General features: G+C 41.1%; 1 protein-coding gene across 4 annotated transcripts in view; it reads right to left on the bottom strand.

Annotated features, from left to right (window-relative positions):
• Nucleotides 1–16,971, bottom strand: part of BCAS4 (breast carcinoma amplified sequence 4) — a 66,059-nt gene extending 49,088 nt beyond the window's left edge. For all 4 annotated transcript variants that reach the window (XR_011049490.1, XM_068416051.1, XM_068416053.1 and 1 more), the window contains exons 1-4: nucleotides 16,843–16,971; nucleotides 11,090–11,161; nucleotides 4,212–4,313; nucleotides 2,162–2,296 (exon numbers count right to left, since the gene is read on the bottom strand). Coding sequence is in view for 3 of the 4 variants with exons in the window: in XM_068416051.1 (XP_068272152.1) it covers nucleotides 2,162–2,296; nucleotides 4,212–4,313; nucleotides 11,090–11,161; nucleotides 16,843–16,947 (414 nt within the window). In the remaining variant the exon portion in view is untranslated. The remainder of the gene's footprint in view (nucleotides 1–2,161; nucleotides 2,297–4,211; nucleotides 4,314–11,089; nucleotides 11,162–16,842) is intronic.
• Between the last annotated feature and the right edge of the window lie 5,201 nt (nucleotides 16,972–22,172).

Genomic DNA, 22,172 nt, shown 5'->3' on the forward strand with positions numbered 1-22,172 from the left:
ATGAATTAGTCCAAATCAGAATGGAACTGGATGAACTTCAAGCACAGCTGCAGATAAAATAAGCTGAACATGCCCCCAAAGTTCTTAACATTAAATATTTAAGTACCTGACAGATTTTTTATTTTCCCTAATATTAAAAAAATGACTGGTAGTATTCAGCACTTGAAAATTAATGAGTTTTAAATATGAGCGTAGTACACCCCCAGTTTTGAAATACTCTGCTCTATTTTCTCTCTTCTCATCTTTCCCATCTGGTATGTTTTAGTAATAATTTAACAAATATTTTTCCTCAAGGCTGTCAGAAAAATCTCATAGCATTTTGGAAACACCAAACATTATCTTGTGAGGTAAATTAGGACACAAAGAAGTAGCATGACATATATGTGATCACACATAGTCAGTGGCAAAGACAGTAACAGAAATCCCAGTATGTGCTGCTTTGGAGTCTTCAAGAAAAGAAATTGGTAATATATAGCAAATAGTGATGCTGAAACCAACATCAAGTTACACTTGAAGGATGATCTGCAAAAGTTAAAAAAATGCCAAGCCTCAACATAGGAAAGATTTCTTATTCCAATGATTCATTTTCATTAAGATTTATTTATGAAAATTTGAACCCAGATGTCTCCTCCATTAAGCAAAACTTTATTTCTACATAGCTCCCTAGTCCTTCTGAGCTTTCTTCTCTCAGAGGATGAATCTGCTATCAGTCTACAGAGACTGCAGCCAGAAGTCTATGTCCACTTCCACACTTCACACTGGTAACCACTGAGAAGAACTGTTAAGTACAGGTCTCTTTCCTAGATACTTTAGTCAGTATAACTCATCAATAACTTTTGCTCATTACTGAGCTCAGATGAACTAATTAAGTAACACACAGAATGCTTCATATCTCATTATCAATTTCCCAGTTCAATTTGTCAGAATCTACCCCAGGTGTCAGGAAAAAACATTAGCCAGCACCTCAGCCAAGCAAGACAGCAAACACCACCTCAGATAAGCAGCTGCTGTTCTGGAGACTACAATACTAGTAGAAAGAAAAAGACAATTAAAAGCCTCTGAAAAAAAAAAATCTATCAAACGTCCACCTTTGTCTTCATATCATCAGCATGAGATTTTTTGGAGGTTATGATTTTATAAGCCTTTCCCTGCAACTATACAAGGGTTAAAAATTACTCTAAAAATAAGTATTTGTCAAGATTCTCGGCCAATGACATTGAAAGAAAAATTCTGGCTTTAAGAAAATGCCAGGTATCACAAGATGCACGACAAAACAGCAAGAGTTGCTGACATTCAGTTTTCTTCCATTGGAAAAGATACTAGTGGTTTTTTTAAACTCCACATGCTGAAGTTTTCTAAAATAGATTTCCTGTCCTTTCTCTAAGATTGCTGAACCCCATTCAGCCAGGGCACAGATAACATCTTTGGATAAAAGATTTGAAATCACAGTTTCTCCCATACAAAGTTCAAGCTTTCCAGAAGAAAAGCTTTTCTTCCACAGAGCTGCAAACTTCACAAGATAAAAGTTATTTCCTCTGTTCTATTCCCTCAGGAGGTGCTATATTCTTAAAACCTGTCAGACTTACCCAGTCATATTTGTAATTTATATTTAGTATAAGGTCATTTCTTTTCAGACCACCTCTGGATATTCCTAACAAAAAGTGAATTCTGATTACTCACTTTTCTCCCCCAGATTAGACACCTTTCCCAGAGTTACTGTGCACTAGAAGTCTATATGAAACAACTTTCTGAATACCCAAAAAACACAGCCAAAAATAAAAAAGACAAACATTACAGGAGTTTGCTGCACTTTGAAGTGTAATTGCAGAACAATGAGAATGAGATTTTCCTTACTTTTAAAATAGCACACATGTTTAATTACAAGAGGAAAAACTTAGCTGAGATACATGTACACGGACACACTCAGAGAGAGGGGGATTACTGCTGGAACTATTCAATGCCTAAGCAGTAACTCTTAAAAAAAAAAAATTTGAAGATTTTTTAAAAAGTAAAAGAATTCCCTTTACAGATACAAACTGTATCTAGTTCTTTTATGCCACTTAAAATTAACAATTAAATATGCTGTAAGGCCACATTTGATACAAAAAGGGTATTTAACATCACTTTCCCATCTGATGGAAGCAACTTTAAAAATACTCACATTTTTAAATGATGAGATAGTTGCACACTGAAATAATTTGCAAACAGTATTAAGAAAGGTGCCATGGCTCTTCTCTGCTTCAAGCACTTGCTCTTCTAGGAAGGAAACATGGTGTGCAACCATTTTAACAAATGCCTATGGAGAGAGGAGAAACACCTAATGAAAATTAAAAGCACCTGTGCTGGGTTTCAACCTTATCCTAGCTAGAGATCAGAAAGCAAAGAAAAAGCTTTAACACGGTTTCAAGTACACTACTGCTAATATAAATATCCGAGGGGCACATACTCATAAGTAGACTACCGATGTTCACAGCCATGAGAAGAACCATCAGTCATGACCTAAGGCTAATTTCTCCTTACCTAAGGGCAGAGTTTTGCTCCCTTTTCAGCACACAGTATGTAAGCACTTGCATAGTGTCTGGCATTTCAGCAGTGGGGTGAAAAGCTCTTCAGAACCTGCAAAAACACTGCTGCTACTGGTGGGAGTGGGAAAGTGGCCAAAGTGGCAGGAGGGAGGAGACAGCAGAGGAAAAGATAATGACAGGTGATTTTAGCTAAAAAAGGTCAGGAATTATTGACCTAAAATGTATATGTGTTCAGTTTCAGTTGAAATTTGAGCCATCAGGGAAAGCCAACTTGAAATAACACAGTATTTATTTGTTAAAATGCAGAACAGTTTATAAAGAGTTTTGATACTCTCTATTGATGATTAAACTTCATACTTTTTTTTTTTTTTTTTTGAGAAGTTGAGCACTGCCTATTTTAGGGATGGGGAAGGTAAGGCTGAACAGGTAAATTAATTGCCCAAAATGTACCAGTGGCAAAATCAAAATTAAAACCCAGCAGATACTCATCCTATATAACCATTACACAACAGTCCCTTCCTTTTCTGGTCTTGGGAGTACCAGTTAATTTCTCCCTTGAAAATTCCCATGGATGCTAAGATTTAAATTTAAAAGTTCTAATTAAAATATTAACTACTGCTCAAATTGCCAATTTAATCTTGTGCTCTCAGATTACTGCCATTAGAGCTGGTAATGTTAGGAAGAAAAACTGATTCCTAGCCAATCAGGGTATTATCCTCCCTTGATAACTAAAAAAAGCCTCTCAACAAAATTCTGCTGCATTATTCAAGGACAACCTGTAGCCTAGCAAAGAGTGGTGTTTTCTTCATATTCCAAATTACTATGTCCCTACAGCTGTATGAAGTATTTTGATAAGTCTGTTATCTAATGTAGGTATAAAAATGCTAACTACAAAAAATGAATTGCACTTAAAGAAAACTTGCTGAAAGCTAAGTCAATTGTCCTGTCTCTGACAGAGTAATAAACCTTACCAGAGGATACAACTTTGTACAGGCATAGAGCCTGAAGCTTAAGCACTACTGCCTATCTGGATTTAATGCCACAAACACTTCCTTTCTTTCACTTTGAGACAGTTAAAACTGATTTTAAACATTACACAATTTATCTTGTCATGTTTTCATTATATTCCTCCCAGAGGCAAACTTGCCCTCAGTTGACACAAATTTTAACATACTGCTTACTAAATATGGTGAGGGCATCATCTCAGTGAGTCATACTGGCTTCCCTCATTCAGGATACAATGAACACCAAAACAGACACAACAGATGAAAGTTGTTCAGAAATCTCTCCACTACTACATAAGATGGTCATCAACAACTTAAAATGGGTATGTCCAGCACTGGACGTGAGACTTGAATTTTTAGAGTTATAAATGGTTTCACAGATAATCCTTCAAGTCACAAAATAAATTAACATTATTAGCATTATTATTAACATCAAACGCACAACGAATGCTTTTAATCTACAATTAGGAACTGTAGAATCCACAGCAATAAATTACTCAGTGATGTTCCAAAACCATAAACACATACATGTGCTGAACCATGGGTAAACATATTGATTTAAAAACAAACATCAGACAATAGAGAGCCATAAACATCCGAGTGCTCCATTTAAATACCTGGACAGTTAACCTATAAAACACATAAAAAGAAGGATGTAAATTTTCTAATGCAATGAACAAACCTCTAATTTATCAACTTTGGCATAGATGTGGTTCATTTCCATCATCTTGTCTTTAATGAGGGGAATGGTCTCATCCAGGATCTGTGATGTATCACTTCTAATCTGCATGAAAAAAAAGTATCTCACATTAGGATGAATCTTGAAGATAAACACTACACTATTTTTTTCACATGAATATTTCAGAAAACATCTATTCAGAAAAGACATTATGAGGGTCCTTTTGTATTATGTTATCAAGTAGAGACTGAAAAAATAACTTACTTTCTCAAGTAATTCATGAGACAATCAAAAAAACAACAGTAGATGACAGGACTCCCACACCAAAACTGTAACCAGACCCTTCCCTCTTCTCCCCAGATTTCCACACTCCTCCTCCCAAGAGGCCATCTACTTTCTATTGTGAAATCGGGGAGAAATGAGGGGTAATAATGGATTTAAAATGAAAACTGCCTCTATACCATCCTTCATGATTTGACTTTATTGGGGAAGAGCTAGCTCATACTACTTATCAATCACTTTTTGGAAAGAGTCACATCTTTGAGTACACCACTTCTAGTATCTTGCCTTCAACAGGGGCTCACGACTAGAGTTCTCAGGAGAGCAAGAATCTTCACACAACATTATACCATAGGCACCTCAGAGAAAGCTTCTGCTCCCTAGTCCCTGTCCGTTTCCACAATAGTTAAGTGCCTTAATACAGGAAAGATTCTAATTTTTTGTTACCTACTACAACGAAGCTTGTTTCTGATATCCGTATAAGAGCATGAACCTTCTCTGAAATCGTGCTCAGTGCTGTGTTAGCAAGAATTGCCCAATTTCCTATAAAAACCGCTGCCAGTGCTTTGTCAGGTGGCAGTAAGGTACATCTCCAAGCAGAGCACTATAGCTAATGGAACATACAAGCCAAAAATGATGGCTAAGCCAAGAACTGGGAAGAGCTCTCTAAAGGGAAAGATAAAAGCAAACCCAAGAAAACCTCCACTAAGCCACCCAGACAGGCATTCTAATTTGCAAAACAGAGCAGCAACACATTGACAAGAGAAGTAAGAGAGGCAGTTGAGCCCACTTTTATACAAGTTTTCTTTCTCAACTACAATGGAGTACAGGAGGTCTTGGTTCACTTCTGGATTAAAGCTGTCCTGCCTACAATTTTAATAGACTTAAAAAATACAGAGGAGCCAGGATCCCTTCAAAGGATATTTTTGTCCCAAAGACTGAGCTGGAAGACATTCTTCCTTCAACTTCACAGGAAAGAGTAAAGATCTTTTAGCTAGAACTGTGAGAATCTGGACTCGGACTAATACTGCAGGGAATTTTCTGGCCATTTTGAGATTTAATCCAGAATCTCAAATAAAGCGTAAATGCCCTATATAAGTAATCTAATCCATGGACCAAGCATTATAAACTCTAATAAGTACTTAGACATTTTACTGATGATCATATGACTCATTTATGTGTTTGGGTTTTTTTTTAAGAAGTTGTGTTTTTAAAAGTTGAGTATAGACAAAACTATATACGTATAAAATGACTCAGAGCAAGATTTTATGGTATTTTATTACCAGAATGAGTACATACAGATCAAGTGCTTTTATAGTGCTATAAGTGTTCTGTAATAGGAGATCAAACAGACATATCAAAATAGCAGTAGCTTTCTATTGTAAACAAACCAACAGTATCTCCTGTATTACTGGTCTCAGCACTACATCCACCAAACATATATACGGACACCTCCCCCAGCAGTGACATACCTGTACACACAGACACACTCTGTTATCTTTACAGGGTGTACTTTATATCCAAGAAAAAGTGAGCACAGACACTCTGGCAGGATCCCTGTGAATAGAATGAGACTTATATTTTCTAATGTTAAATAAAAATACAGAATGAATACCTAATGAAGGAGCCAATGCAGAAGAATTCCAGGCTTGTTCTATTGAATTATTTTGGGTCAATGGTAGGCAAAAAACCCCTCCTCTCTCATAAAGCACATGTGAAAAAAAAAAAAAGATTGGTGAACTGGCTGAGGTGAGGTTCATACTCAGGTAAACTACATCAGATTAAAATTTCAGCTTGGACTATCCAAAGATAAGGTAGCAAACTTGTTTGCTAATGTTGGTCTCAGAAAGGACTAGGGAAAAGCCACTCTTACAGCTAAATGCTAGATAACTACTGTAAATATAAACAAAAGTCTGGGACATAGCCAGAAAGAGGGAGATGTTGTACAGACCCAGTACAAAAACTATCAACACAAGGTCAGAGCAGACATGGAACAAATCTAAACCATCTTTCTTTGAGGGTAAAAGCAAACCACCAATACAAGACACAGGAGAGCTGATTTTTCCAGCAAGCAGCCTGTGATGAAAGGAAATGATATGCAAATATGATTCAAGAAGAGTCATTCTGCAGCAGTCTGCAGAACCACAGCGACAGAGGAGTTCAAGAGGAGTCAGCACATGACAAAGGAAAATGATTTTCTTGGTGCAGCAACCTCTCACGAGCCAGAGAAAGCAGGACTGGTCTGAAACCCCACATTATAAAACAAGATTTATTTTCCCTTGTGCAATGTATTTTACTTTATCTTACTGAAGATTTAGCTGAGTGCTCAGTACAAGCACCAGAGCACAGGAGTTCATGGGAAAAAAAAAACTGTATTCCTCTTACTAGGTTTTGATTCAGCTTTGTCTTCTAATTCAAGTCAGGAAGACTAAGCTCAAAGGTAGCCAACCAACAGCACAAAAGTCAGCAGTTAGGAGACAGCACAACCAGAGTATGAATGATGAATTAGAACACAAACCAGGAATGGCACATTGCATGTAGGGCAGTGAGACCTGATCCTTACATGCACTGCAGTTCAAGCTGTACCAGTTAAACAAGCACAGATTCTTGTTATTCTGTATTTTATAAAAACTTATTTTTTCAGTAAAAGAAAAAAAAAAGTAGCTGGAGCCACAAGTCAAAGATACTGTGCAAATTCTAGTTGCCGCAGGGACTTTTTTAAAGGATCTCTCTATATTCTTTTTTTCGTCTTTGATCCCATAGGTTAACACAGAGTAACATAAAAGGATCATGTGTAAAAGTAACCACTGTAAACTGAACAGCTCAGTGGTGAGAAAAGAGAAAGCTGAGCTTGGAATGTTCCTGAGAAGTTATCAAACCCTAGCCACACCGAACCAAACAAAACAACCTCTTCCTCTCTTCTCCCCAGTGATGAAACCAGGTTTCACACCTAGGACCTCAGGGAGGAGGTTCCCAAACTGTAAGTCCATGAGACAAAGATAAGCAGCTAGCAGCTGGTCTGCAGAACCACAATAAAACAAGATTTATAAACACATCATTTTTTCCCTGAGGTATGTTCTCCAAGAAGGTTCAATGGCTTGAGAACCACTAACCTGTGGTTTTATAAATGGGTGAGTATGCCGGAGGATCAACATAAGTATTTTTTTAAAAAAAGAGGAGTATCAAACATAAGCACAGATTTTGTATCTATCCATGCATGCTCTTCAAGGATTAGGAGCCAAAGAAATGGAAGTAGTGAATTCCCACATGTAACTAAACCAGCTGTGCATCTCTGAATAGATATAATTTTCAACCATGCTTTAAGATATACAAGAAGCATGAAGAATTGTATCTAAAAAGGTAACTAGCAACAACCCACAGAAACAATATAACAACAGCATATACAAGAGTCTGGTTATTACAATGACATTCCTTTGCTTTTGTGTCACTGGTTCAAATCATAGCTCACTTAAAAATCACAATTTGATAATTATACTTGAGAGCCACATAATTATACTGAAGCCACTTAAAAGACATTAATTTACTTTGTTGAAGTTGGTGCCCTAAGGAAGACATCACAAAAAGTTAAATAACTGGCACTAGAATTCTTCTAGCACAATCTTTTAATTGCAAGATGCTCCTTCCATGGCAAGTGTGAGGCATGCTGAACAGTATTTACATTGTCACTGTAACTTACTTCCTGTACAAGTGTCCATTTTAAGTGCTGTGCCATGCTGTGCCTAGCCAGGCACAACATTATGACACTGGAAAGAGCATTTTGTCTTCCTAGCACTGAGGATCCAGGTTTTTCCTCATTGCAATATTCAAATGTATGCACGAAGAGTACTTGTAAGTGAAAAGCAGCAGCACACTCAGAGGAGAAAAGCCAAATGCCGCTATGTGAATACTTTACTGAATGCCCAGTTGAAAAAAGCAAGATTCCCCTTGCCTTTTGTTGGCATAAACAAAAGACCAAATTATTGCTAGGCACGGAAGCTGGAATCAGTTCAAATACTACATTATATTTATCAGATTCCCAGATACTGCTTGATGTGCTGCTGAAAGGAACCTTACATTGAAGGTACTGGATAGAAAGGCACAGAATCAGCACACTGGCTGCAGTGCTTTGATGTTCCCAGATAAGGTCAATAATCTGCATACTAGGGAATTATTCACAGCCTGCAGGTTGTGGAAAAGTGTTTTCGGGGCAACATAAAGATAGTGTATTGAAACTAGGTTAGTGTTTTTTGTAGAAAAGGTTGGCAAGAGAAGAAGTCTCACAGGAGGTTTAAAAGCTCACTGGAGACATCTGAACAAGGTAAATCTTCCCTATATTGGAGCCAAAAATGTAAGGTGCATGGTTGAGTGATAGGCAAAAGCATAAGGTACATACAAAATCTTAGCGTAAGCTCCCAAACAGAAGAACTGAGTGAAGGAACTTAACAGTGAATCAAACAGAATACAATCAGCAGTGAAAAGCTATTGATTTAAACCACTTGCTTTGAGCAGGTGATGTCGTATCACTGTAGCAATCATCACCCTTCAGGAATGAACTCAAAGGATTTTTTGACCCAAGGAACCACTCTCTTGTATTCTACATTTTACATAGGTTAAACGCACCGTACTAGAGAATCTAAAGCTGACAAATGTAAGCCAAGATGTATCAAAAAATAGACTGCATGCTCTGAGGTTCACATGCTTCTTTACAGCTATTTTTGTCAAAAGCTGAATGGAAAAAGAACTGCTTAAACAGCCACTGATACTGAACCATTCTTACAAGGCAGCTATTTCTCCTTTTAAGTCCCCTACTAACGATGCAAGACTTTGATGAGCCAAGCTTTTGTTTCTTTCCACCTTATGTCACTTCCTTCTGGAAGCAATGATGCCTCCTTTCCATAAGCAAAACATGCCAACAAAAAAACCCAGAAACCTCTGATAGAAGTCGAAAAAGGATTAATAACTGGCTATATTGCTGATTTGCCTAGAACAAAGATCATGGCCTCACTTCTCTTGAGCAGAATTCACATCCAAGGTACAAGAAAGACCTGTACCATTAAAAAAAAAAAAAAAAATCATTAGTTAACTGATGATGTTAATTTGAGTTTTCAATGGGCTCTTGCAGACCACAACAGACTGCTTTGGGGCCACCTGTGACTTGTGACTTCTGTCCTTGAGAGTAAGCACAACATTTCTCCAAACAACACTGGGATACGTGAACAGAAAAGTAGAAAGATGCTTAGAAGGCAACATCGGCATTTGTTCTGTAAACAAGACCACGTGCAGAAAGGCCAGCACACCAATGTCCTTCATTTGCACTAAAGCTGGTAAGAACAAAGCCAGGAAATTGCTTTTCAACTACCTAAGAAACACAGGCCACATAATTTTCTTATCTGCTTCACTTTATCCTGTCCCTCTCCATTTATCTATGCAATTCCTAAAAATCATCCAACAAAATGGCTCACAAGCAACAAGTCTCCGAGGAGATGTTGGCTGGTCACTTCTTGGCGTTAGAAGTGCATTCAATACCATTTCCAACCACTGTATTTGCCAGGGACACATGCATTATACAAGATGCTTGAAGAAAGAAGAAAAATGTTGTGGTAAGCGCTAACAGAAGATGAGATGGTCTGCGCATCAGTGATTATAAGAGGAGGTCCCTCTAGGTAAACTCGGTCCATGCCATCTGAACTAGTGCTCTATGAAACACTCAGGAAGGGTTAAAACGGAGTATCAGTTCCTCTACCTAATTTTATGGTTTTTAGCCTAAGGAAGGAAAGAAAAGTTGACCACAAAAATCACATTCATTGTTTTTACAGGAACACCATAACCCAAATAGCCTTCAGACACCACCATTCTACGCAGAAAGCCTAGTGTAAGCTAAATAGTAATACACACCTCCCGCTCGAAATGGTTTATCCCAAACAATTAGGCGCTGACAATGGCAAAGATAATCGGTGTGTTACAAATGTTGCATGGCGTATCAGTCACAACGCCATCATTTATTAGTGCTCGCCGCTTAGTTATTCCTCCCGTACGGACTCCTCTCGTATTCTGATCGCAGGCTCTTAGTAGACACAACTAGCTTGTTGCATTTGTACAGCATCTAGCACAAGTGGCCTTAATTAGTAGCTGGTGTCGTGAATGTTACTGTAACGCACATAATCACTGTCTCATCAGCCAGTCTAGTGCCACTGTCTCAACACCAGCCAGCTGCTGTGGCACTGGCACAGACTTCTCAGAAGGTTTTATAGCACAACTAAAGGTAGTGGAAAGTGCCAGGGAAAACACAGATTATTTCATTATTCCAGAATTTACTCGGTGTTTCACCGACTGGCGGGCCGGGCGGGCAGAACCCCGGCTCGCAGGCAGCAAAGGCAGGAAAAAGGCGGGCGCCGGCGCAGGCCCCGCCGCGCGCCCACCTGCACCCGCCCGGCGGCGGGGCGGCACCCGCGGGGGCGGCCCGGCTGCGCGCGCCCGAGCGCCACCTGGCGGGCGCGGCGCCCCGCAGCCCTTCCCGCCGCGCTGTCAAGATGGCCGCCCCGCGCGCGCCGCCCGCCTTCCCGCCCTCAGGGCCGGCGGCGACATGGCCTCGGGGCACGTACCGCCTCCGTTATCCCGCAGAACTCCTCCAGCCTCCTCAGCAGCTCTTCAATCGTCTCTTCCACTTCTTTCACCTGGGGGGGGAAGAAAAACAGTCACAGAGGCCAGGCTGGGGCCACCGGCCGGGCACCACACCGCTGCCCCAGCCTTGCCCCTTCTGCCATCCCACTGGGGAACCCAAGCCGAGCTGGGGAATATTTAGGCAACCACCATATCACCAACTCTGAAAGTTCAAAAACCACATGCACAGAATTCATTTTACTGAGAAAGTGTAAAATTTGGAGGCTCTGGGAGGGACTTTTCACCCCCGCACCAAGAGGTGACCCACACGGTAATGAAGGATGTCCCCAACATCTACCTCCACACGGATTTCAGGTTCTAGGTCTCACAATGAGCTTTCTGCCAGCAGGCTTCTAAACCTGTAAAGTCAATGTATTTCAGCAGAAGTTCCTTGCCAAGGATCTCACTGAAGTTTTGAAGTGGAAAAGTTTATTCCAACAAGTGCACTTGGATCTAACAACAAAGCATGATTTATAAAATTCAATTTGAAGTCACAGCCCACATTATTCACTGATAGAAAAATGGGTAAACCCCAAAAAAACCAAGCTGTTAGCAAATACCTAAAAGAAAAACAAAAAAACAAAACCACTTTGACTATTCTGAAGCAAAGACAACACTATGAAAGAAAACCAAGAGCTGCTCAGAAGGGCGGTTTTGGACAGACGCTGAAATGTTTGTCCCATATCGGAAAAGGAGCCCATATTCAGAACTCCAGAAAAACTCAACAGGTACAAGAGTGTCTGCCCGAAGCCAGGAGCCCAGGCATACCCAGCGCTGCAGAGGACAGAAGCTGATAAACCCTCACTCTTAACTGAAGTTTAGAATTAAAGACTGTTATTCACAAAATCCCAGTAAAGAATTGCAACTACAAGGAGAACAAACCTTCTATTCTGGGCATATTTTTAAAAACAAATGGAATAATCAGAGTTCAAATACAGGAAATGGAAATCAGTAAAATTAAGAGGCCACCCCAAATCCCGCATTTGCACTGTAATTTAAATAACTTTTAAAATCCTGAATCTATTATCCTATCCTAATCACATCTCATATTCTCCAAAATTAAAATAATGAACTTGATGAAAACTTTTTTTTCTAAATAAAGCCAAACAAAGGGAAGTTGTCCCATTTTTTGGGGCTACTTTGCTTAAATGGTCATCATAACAGCAGAACAAGAGCAAGGGTTGCCTTAGCAGACCTCTTTATCATTTTTCATCTAGGCTGTAAGGAATGATCTCGTTCCTAAATAAAGTTTATTATCCTTTCACCTGGTAATAAAATTAAGGAAACCTGAGTCAACTCTGAAATTCAAATTGTAGTTATCAATCCAACAGTTGGGTTAACTCCAGGATTTTTTTTTGCCATTCTTAAATGTGAAAGGATCTCGCAAAATAGGTACAATCACTCTTGTCTGGAACAATGTGGCAAAGGGAGCTGCTCTCACGTAAAGGCAATAGCTATAAGAGGTTCCTGTCCTGCTCTGACTGAACTTGCAGACATGGTTCAGGCAAGGAGCTTGCTGACGTTACTCGCCCTTCTAATATCTACCGTGAGCATCTTGCATTCATAATGTTCATAAAGATTCAAACACTGGAGTAGCATGTGTTAGAGGACAGAAGCAAAGTTTATTGACACCACTGAGAATAAGTTAATTCAAAACAGATTCACAGTTAATCTTTACTCTAAAGTGTTACATAGCCTGAAACATAACAGAAGACAACAGTAAGAAACAATAGAAAATAGATGCAAACAAACCACTTCACGCTATTTCTTCAAGGCATGCTACTATAAAAGCACACATAAAAAAGCCAAAATACTAAGCTTGAAAAGGACTCAACTGCAAATACTTAGCAGTTCCATGTGAATTGCAAATGGGAAAAACAACATCCAAAGGGCTCAATGTATTTAAGCCACCTTCAGAAATGGTTAAGAAGGGCCTGTTGCAAATTGCAGTGTCAACAAGATATTTACCATCATCTGTAATTAGGTACTTATTAAACAGACCATACAACCTCCTTCCAGGTGACTACAGAACTCACTGTATATTTATCAGTAAGATATAAAATAAAACCCACTGGACACATTTCAAAGTTATGATGAAAATATGGGGTGACAAGTGTTTCTTAGTTAAGACTGTAATTTCACAGTCACTTTAAAATGATATGAGCTGGCATTGGCAATAAAAGTAGTTCACTCTTTTCCATCATTCACTTATGCCCCTAAGGCCAACCCTTTGCATGTGAGAGGACAGATATTCACAGTGGAATGAATCAGGAAATTGTTCTGGGTTGAAAACTAACTGTTAATTTTTTTGCCATATCATTTTAGCTCAAATCAGTTCTTCAACTCAATTCGTAACACAGCCATGTTAAGGCTAGCACTGACAAATAAAACAGGTAGCGAGGGGAAGAGACACGTTGGATCTTTCAATAACAGTGTTAACTTATCATGAAACCTTAGCCAAAGGCACAACAGCACCACTTCCAGATGGCATTTTAATGTTCCCATATATCCACTGTTGAGTCTCCTATTTACGGAAAGAAAAACAAAACAAAACAAAATTAAGACCATGACTTCATTTTGTAACTTAGGGAAAAAATACGCAGTCTAGCTTTGAGGTTAGCTTTCCTTTCAGACTTTCTTTTATGTAGTATATACTGTACCCATAGTAATATCCCTTTCTCACCACTTCCCTTTAAACGTCTTTGTTCCTCGACAGCAATCTCCTCCCTCTTTAGTCCAAGCCCAAGATAAGATAAGCTTTTGCATCTCCCTCCATCGTTCCTCCTTTCATTTTGCCTTAGCATTATGCTTCCACTCAACCTTATAACAATTTACCTGCTTTTCCCAATGATTTTTTTTTTAATACCAGGCTTGCTCCTTGATAAAAAGATTTGGGTCAGGTATTTTGTATCATCAACTGTTCAGGCCCACAAGATATGAATATAGTGTTCTAACTTATCACATTTCATTAAGGAAAACGAAAAAAGACAATTCAGCACTAAATGTCCTCTACAAAGTTTTCCAAAAAGCCTTCCACTTTCACTCAAAAAGTTAAGCTCCCTTTGTTGGAACTGGCAGTGCTCTCCTAGCATGTCATTAAGATGAAAAGGTAGGCACAGAAAACTTTAAAAATAGCCAAACCAGAAAACCACACAGCTCTTTATAACGTTAGAGACTCCAGCAGGAACATTTAAATATTGCTGAAAATTAACAGGTTCTTCAGTACGAAGTCTTCCTATGCCAGCTTCAGAATACTGAAAAAAAAAAACCCTACAAAGGGAAAACAATCAGCGTATAAAGGGGAACAAAATGAGCAGAATAGCAAGTGTATTGCAATAATAAAACTAAAGTCTTTCATAGCTATTTACAGGATACACTCAAATCAGGCAGAATAATATTAATGTCATGCGGCATATGCTTGAAAGCTTTCACTTAACATCTTCTACTGGAGTATACAAATACCTTATTTTGCATTCATCATTATTGTAGTCTCATTTGCTACAACTGCTACACAAAATTAAAAATCAATGAAATTAGGAGTTATATGCTAGAGGAAATTGTTATTGCTAATTACAAAATTTTAGAAATGCAAAACTAAGGCAACTCTTTGTGCAAAGGAACTGAAAGCCTGCATTCTGGTTCCCACAACACTGTGGTATGGGACAGAGCTGAGCTAGCAAGGCAAGGCCCACAGGAAAAGACACTTAAGGAGACACTTCCACAAAAGCTGTGATTAATCCACAAGTAGGAAAATATCTAAATTATATCGCTTCTTTGAGCAAGCTACCAATACATGCAAGAATCAAGAGAGATCACTACTAAAACAAGTGTTTAATTTCAGGTGAAGATGCCTAAAGGAAACAGAATGACTTTCAAGTAGCAAAGAACACAAGTTGTTTCTGTATTCCTCGTAAGAACTAACAGGCTTGGCACTCAGTTACAAAAATAGTCTGCCATACAACACTGTACAGGAAACTTGTTTCACTAATTAGCAGGTCTTCTTTATTTCTTATTTAACACCAGTAGCACTTGATAAAACCAATAGAATCCAGCTGACATGAACTATACTTTAATGAAACTTATTCCCCACTAAGTAGCTCACTTTGCAATGTCATCTTAATGAAGCTTGAAAATTAATTTTTGTAATTGTTAATAGCATTAACAATACTTGTTTCGCGCCCACTATAGATGTGTCGATGACTAATAAAGTAGATCTTAATCCAGAAGTAAGACAAAAGTTGTCAGTGGTTTAACCACATAAAAATTATGTGGGTATCATGGACTAAGCATTATATCATCTCCTTGAAAATGCTGAACAGAAAAACAAAACAAAGATCCTACGATTGGGATGTTTGTAAGTGGTCTGACTTATTGCAAATCATAGATACCCAGATATGGAGAGATGAAATTGATGGAGTGATGATGTCAAGGGAGAGGCATAGGAAAAAAACTCTACGAATAGTGAAACTGAACAAGAGTTTCCCATTCTTTTTTGTCTTGGAGACAAAAATAAATCACATCAACGTTTTACTGCCAAAATGAAGGGAAGGGGTGAGGGGAAGCTGTTCTAAAGCCTGATTTAAGAGTGTCTTTTATCTTGACAAAAGAAAATTTTAAATAATCTGCCCAAAGAGAATGTTATTCACTTTACCTCAGCACCAGGCTCAAGTGGGACAGGAGCTACCTACAGGTCAGAAAGGACGATACTCCCAAGTGCTCTCTACTTCTACTCTACTACTTTTGCCTTCCTCTCTTTTTGGGGGGTTGGTGGGGGAGTGTCTTATCCTACAAAGTGCAACTCCCTCTTTGCCTTCAGGGATCTAAAGCGTTCCCTGTCCGTTACCAGGACAGTGACAGTGCTCTGCAAGATCACCGCTGTCACCATCCTGATTTGAGCGAAACAGCTGGACTCGGTAGCTAACCACACGTAAGACCCTCCAGCTGAGCATCATTCCACTGAATCACATCAGCGCTCCGAGCCTGACCTTACTGTCACCAGCAGACTTAGTTTCCACAAAAACAAGTAACAGAGTAGCAGTCACAGCCGTGGTTATTTCAACAAAACACTTATTCATCCATTCAGGAGCTCAGCAGTAGCTCAACTTTATCCGACACTGCATCCCAGACACGGGAGACCTGCACACTAGGCCCTCCTCAGCCAGAGGGAACGCAAACACCCCGCTGCCTCCAAAAACACGACAAGCATCACGAGCAGCGGGCTCGTCCGAGCCGGGCAGGAGGGGAGGGGAGCTCCTGGCACACCCCCGCCGAGCAGGGCGCAGGGAAGAGGGGCAGGAGCCCCCGCGGCTGGCGAGTAGGGAGAGCCCGAGGGCTGCTGATGCACCGGCCGGGGGAAGCGGCCCCCCCGGCAGCCTCTGACCGGGCGGCGGGGACGCGCGAGCGGAGGTTGCTGCCCCCACGGCGGCCGTGCCGGGCCCCGCCCGCTGAGAGCCCCCGGCCCGGGGGCTGAGCCACCGCCCCCTTCCCTCCCTCCCTCCCCGCCCCTGCCCTCAGGGAGCCCCAGGGCCGCTGCCCGGCGGCCGCCCCTGCAGCCTCCCCGCCTCAGCCGTCCCCGCGGGCCGCTACAGCCGGCGCCCCTCGGGAGGCGCCGCCGAGCCCGCCCCTCGCTCCCCGGCTCACGGACCGCCCCCGGGCCGGGGCAGCCCCTGCTCGGCGCCCCCTCCCCTGCACCTACCTCCTCCCCGGGCGGCGGGGTCAGGCAGCGGGCGAACCGCCGAGCCCCGCTCTCGTCAGCCGCCGCCCCCGCCCAAGGCTCCGGCGGCTCCTCCGGCCGCAGCATCACCTCCGCGGCAGCTCGCCGCTGGTCCCCGGCTGAGCTCATGGCAGCCGCCGCTCCTCCCCCGGCTGCCGCTCCTCCCCTGGCCCGGGCCCGGCGCCCGCCCAGCCAGCGCCGCCGCCGGGGGCTCCCCGGGGCCGCCTCAGCGCTCCCCGCCCGCCGCCGCGGGCCGCGCGCGCCACCTAGTGACGCCGGGAGGGGGCGGCAACGGCTGAGGGGCGGGCGGCTGCGGCCGGTCCCCGCGTCCCATGGCAAGGCCTCCTCGCCCGCGGGGAGCGGCAGCCATAACGCTCCCTTAGGAGAGAGAAGGGCCAAAGGTTTAGTGAAACATCTTTGTTTAAAGCCGGGACACCGGACCCAGGGGAACAGGATTCGACAAAACCAGCACCACGTAACGCCGCACCGCAGGCACAAAGCCTCCCTCTTTCCTGACCATTTCATTTGCCACTAACAGCATTTTCTAATAGCACTTTGCTTTAACAGGCCCCTACTGCAACCTAGAAGCCAGAGGCTAATTCAATGACCAGATGCACTAGACTCGAGGTCTATTTTTGAGTCACTGAGAAATTAAAGGCTGCAGCTGAAAATGCAGCTTTAAGGTGCTCAGAATTTCTCTATGCCCTGTTTGCAAGGTATTTGAGTGACTTGAGGTTCAAGACATTCCATTTCACATTAGGCAGAGCAGAACTTCTGACACAGTGCCTAAGTCCCACAGACATCCTGTCCTACTCCCTTAGGATGGAGCTGTGGGAGACTCCCTGTGGAAGCCTGCAGTTAGAGACGACTCTTAGGCCTTCTGGATGCTTCTTCGCTACAGAAGATGCTCTTCCTTGCATTAGGCTCCTTTAAAATACAATCTTAAACCGAAGTGACTTTTTAGAGAAGGACAGATGATCAAGACAGCAGTTAGAGTTGAGACAAAAATAACCATCTGTTCTCAGTTTGCTCGTTGTTCTTCTAAGCAGGAAACGGGACCTACTTGATAACTAATGATCAATCAAGGGTTGGTAGATAGAACAAGGGGAGGGTTTCTCAGTAACAGCGTGTTTCTTCTCAATAACAGCGTTATTCTCAGTTGGAACATGTCAGAAGCAGCCTGCTCTTGAAAGCAGTTTGGCCCATGTATCTTGTAGTGAAGACTCATACTAGGGTCAAGTGGACTCTAGTAGTGGGGACATACGGCAATATGCAGTATTTCCCAGTAATCAGTTTGAGGCATTATCTAATTTTAGAAGTTTTGTTTGCAGACAGCCACAACCAAGGGAGAGGAAAATCCATTAGATATTGTGTAAAGATGAAATCTGCACAAAACTAGAAAAAAATTCCATCCACTTTCTGAATAAACCACAGTGCTAGTTAGCCACTGGAGCATTATTCACATTGCAGTTATTAAAAATACTATATAAAACTACTTTTGAGTGCTTGCGGAGCAGAAGGCCACAACAGGCCTGCACTGTCATACAAAGCTCTTCTTGGGTTTGGGTAAGACTAAATTACTGCTGAATAATGGGAGAAATTTAAATTCGGTTTAGCATTCATAAGAAAGTGCCAAATTTATAGTCTGTGGTTTGCTGAGAGGATCAAAGAAGCCAGGCTTGAAGAGGTACTCCCAGCACGGTGATCTGACCCTAGTCTATGTCATCCTGACAATAGCACCAGACAGACCCTTTTATGCTACACATGTGGTGACTAAAACTCTCTTACCCCAAAAACTGTAAGGTATTTGCAAAACCTGCTCTTCCACTGACCAGCACTGCATAGAGGAGAAACCAACTGCATCTCTGGGCACTTTATTTCTCATTTCAATTCCAAGCTCTCCAGGCCTGGGCAGCCTCCTTGCTGTGGATTTGCAGAGTTAACAACACAACCCTGTTCTCTGCTCAGCCACTCAGGTACCATTCATGCTGCAGACACCAAGTGTTTGCAGTCTGTATCTTTGAAAGCAGTGTTTCTATCAGGGAAAGATCATAGAATGGTTTGGTTTGGAAGGGACCTTAAAGATCATCTAGCTCCAACCCCCCTGCCACAGGCAGGGACACCTTTCCTCTAAGACCAGGTTGCTCAAAGCCTCGTCCTACCTGGCCTTAAACACTGCCAGGGAGGGGGCAGCCACAGCTTCTCTGGGCAGCCACAGCTTCTCTGGGCAACCTGTGCCAGTGTCTCACCACCCTCACAGTAAAGAATTTTTTCCTAATATCTCATCTAAATCTCCCCTCTTTCAGTTTAAAACCATTCCCCCTCGTCCTGTCACTACTTGCCCTTGTAAAAAGCCCCTCTCCCGCTTTCCTGTAGCCCCTTCAGGTACTGGAAGGCTGCTCTAAGGTCTCCCCGGAGCCTTCTCTTCTCCAGGCTGAACAGCCCCAACTCTCTCAGTCTGTCTTCATAGGAGAGGTGCTCCAGCCCTCTGATCATGCACCAGATAAAACTTCAGTGAGATTTGGAAAGTGTATTTGGGAAGCTTTAACAGACCAGAATGAAATATTCCTACGTTGTGTATCACAGATTAACTGTTACAAAACTAAGTTATCTATCCTGGAGAAAGAACATGAAGAGGTATGTTTAGAAGAAACACAAGGAGCCAGGGGGGCACTTTAGATGCTTTAAAAGTATAACACCAACTTACATTCCTCCTGATTATTTCATGTAGACTATGCCATCCATGTGAGCTTTAGCACTGGCATGAATCATTTACTGTAGAAGAAACCTCTCAAGAGAAAACAGTGTTAAAAAGAACAGATCATGCATTGTATTTCTGTTTCTTTGACCAAATGGCTTCATGACCCCTGCATCTCAGCTGCAAGGTTAGGATAACCCTTCTATCTTCACTATCCTAACAGTTTATCAGCATAAAAAAGCCACATGTTGAACTACTTCATTTTTTCAAGATACCAACTCAAAAAATCAAATCATTTTTCTACATTATACAGATCCAGTTACTAACCACCTGAAGTATTTTTTAAAGACAGTTAATAGCATTTCAATGTTTAATAAAATACCCAAATTGTCTTTTGCAAGCAGGTTTTTTTTGCATTAAGTTTTAGCTCATTTGTTCATAAGTTTGCAAAATATATCTACTATTCTCCTTTAACAGCACAAGATAGAAACAGTACGAAGGGCAGACTTAAGAACAAGGTTATTAGGGGATTTAAGCTATTAGGATTTAAAATTTCTGAATTACAAGTCCAAGTGTTTTATGTAACCTTATGTAGCATTCAGAAAGTCAGATAAATCTATGTTTATATATTCAATACTTTCTCCTCAGCATTTTAAGAATTACAAATCCTCTGCATCCTCCAACAGAAAGATGAGAACCCCACTTTTTTTTTTTTTACTGGGTCCACAATGTCAAGAACAACAGCAAAGCAGCAAAAGAGAAAAAAAGGAAAGACCTTGTACGAATCCCAGAGTTCCACAACAGGAATACCTTTTTTGTGCCTCGAGGTTATTGTTACAGCTATAAGGATCTAAACAGAGAGGCCAGGCTTGCAGGTAGAGATAGTATCTTTTACTTGACCAGCTTATACAGCTTAATATAATACAAACTTCTGGCTATTGCAAAATTAAGTATTCCTTTCTGTAACATGCCGGGACTCTCACCTCCTTCAGTAGCATCTCCTATTGCTTCCTACTTTTCACTCTTACCTCCATTTTGTCTCACAATTGTGAATAATTAGGCCACTTATTTTCAGAACTGATTTAGACATGCCAGATTATGATACACATGAGCTTTGTCTGTTGTAACCACACCAACAAAATGTTTTTTTATACAAGCATGAACCCCTGCACTGGATGATGTCCCTACCTCCTCTAGCTCCTTTCGCATCATCTGCTGTTCTCATCTGTCCCTCAAACTCTGTTCCTTCTTTCTGAGCATTGCCATCGTATCTGTGACTACCAAAAAAAAAAAAAAAAGCCACATCAGTAACTAGGTATTACCAGGTCCTCAAAAGAAAGTATTCTGAAGAAGTCATTATACCAGAGAAAAAGAACCACGTTCTTCTGTGGAAAGCAAACGTGGCAGCAATAAATATGCTCTTATATACTTTCTTAAACGTAACATCACAGAGCCTGAAACAAGTCTTTCAACTGATGAAATGCAAGGTATTTCCTTATACTATCAGGTAATAAAGTGGTAGTTCAAGTAGAAAGGAATGTTAATTGGGAAATTATATCTTATTAGCAACACTTCTGAATTGCTGTAGTAAGAAATGCTGGTTAAATAGCACAGCACTTCTTCAAATCGCTTTGTGCTTCATATTTCTAAAGCACTTTTAAAATCAAGCATACTACATTAAGTCCTCAGAGACATTTATCTCCTCTTTGAGAGGGAAAGTACACAAGTGATCTACCATAGCTGCACAAGGAGTCTGAATTCTTAAATCTTGGCTACAATCTCGCCTCTCTAAGAACCAGCTGTACCATTTCTTGCATACTTCTACAGCATCCAAGAACAATACTGTTACCGTCCAACACGTTTTTCCTCATGCTGTACTGGAAGCCATTTATGAAGCTACCTTGAAGCTGATTATTCCTCTCTAGCATTACCACACGCAACTACTACATAATAGTATCTAAATGTTGATATTTGTATTGCAACAAACACATTCATCAGAAGTAATTCACGGAAGTCTGAAACCAGGATGTCACAGCTAGTTTTAAGATAACAAGAAAACTTCAAAGGTGTATTTAGCACTAGTCCAAATCTTTCTCCTGTTGTTATACCAAGGAGAGGAGGATTTTCAATTTATTACTTATGAAAATGGTAGAAAGTATTCGTATCTGCAATCGTACATGAATTTTCAATTTTGTAAAATAACTGAAGTCCTAACACCCTGTTAAGAGCTCCTCACCTTCAGAGAAGTTAAGTACTGTTGGCATTTAAAGGACAGACATGTTATTGAATAGTATTTAACAGTTGCATTCCTTCCTCAAGGAGGCAGCAGTAGGAAAAGTTACAGTCTTCCTTTACCATTAGTTTCTTAGTTGAGGGTATCTACCAGTAGGGATTACCGTGATTTGCAGAGATAGTGTTGCTGACCTGCATGAGTATGCATTTTAGTCGCATTCCCTTAAATGGTCTCAGATTAGTCCTGTACTGTGCCTCCACTGCAGATTCAGTCCAGGCCAATATTAGCATTAGTCTACCATTATTCCTGATAAATGGGAATTATATTCCACTGCACTTTTTCAGTCCATCTGCTGATATTTAACTTCCTCACACAAAAGTG

This window comes from Nyctibius grandis, chromosome 19 (assembly GCF_013368605.1).
Source record: "Nyctibius grandis isolate bNycGra1 chromosome 19, bNycGra1.pri, whole genome shotgun sequence".
Lineage (NCBI taxonomy): Eukaryota > Metazoa > Chordata > Aves > Nyctibiiformes > Nyctibiidae > Nyctibius > Nyctibius grandis.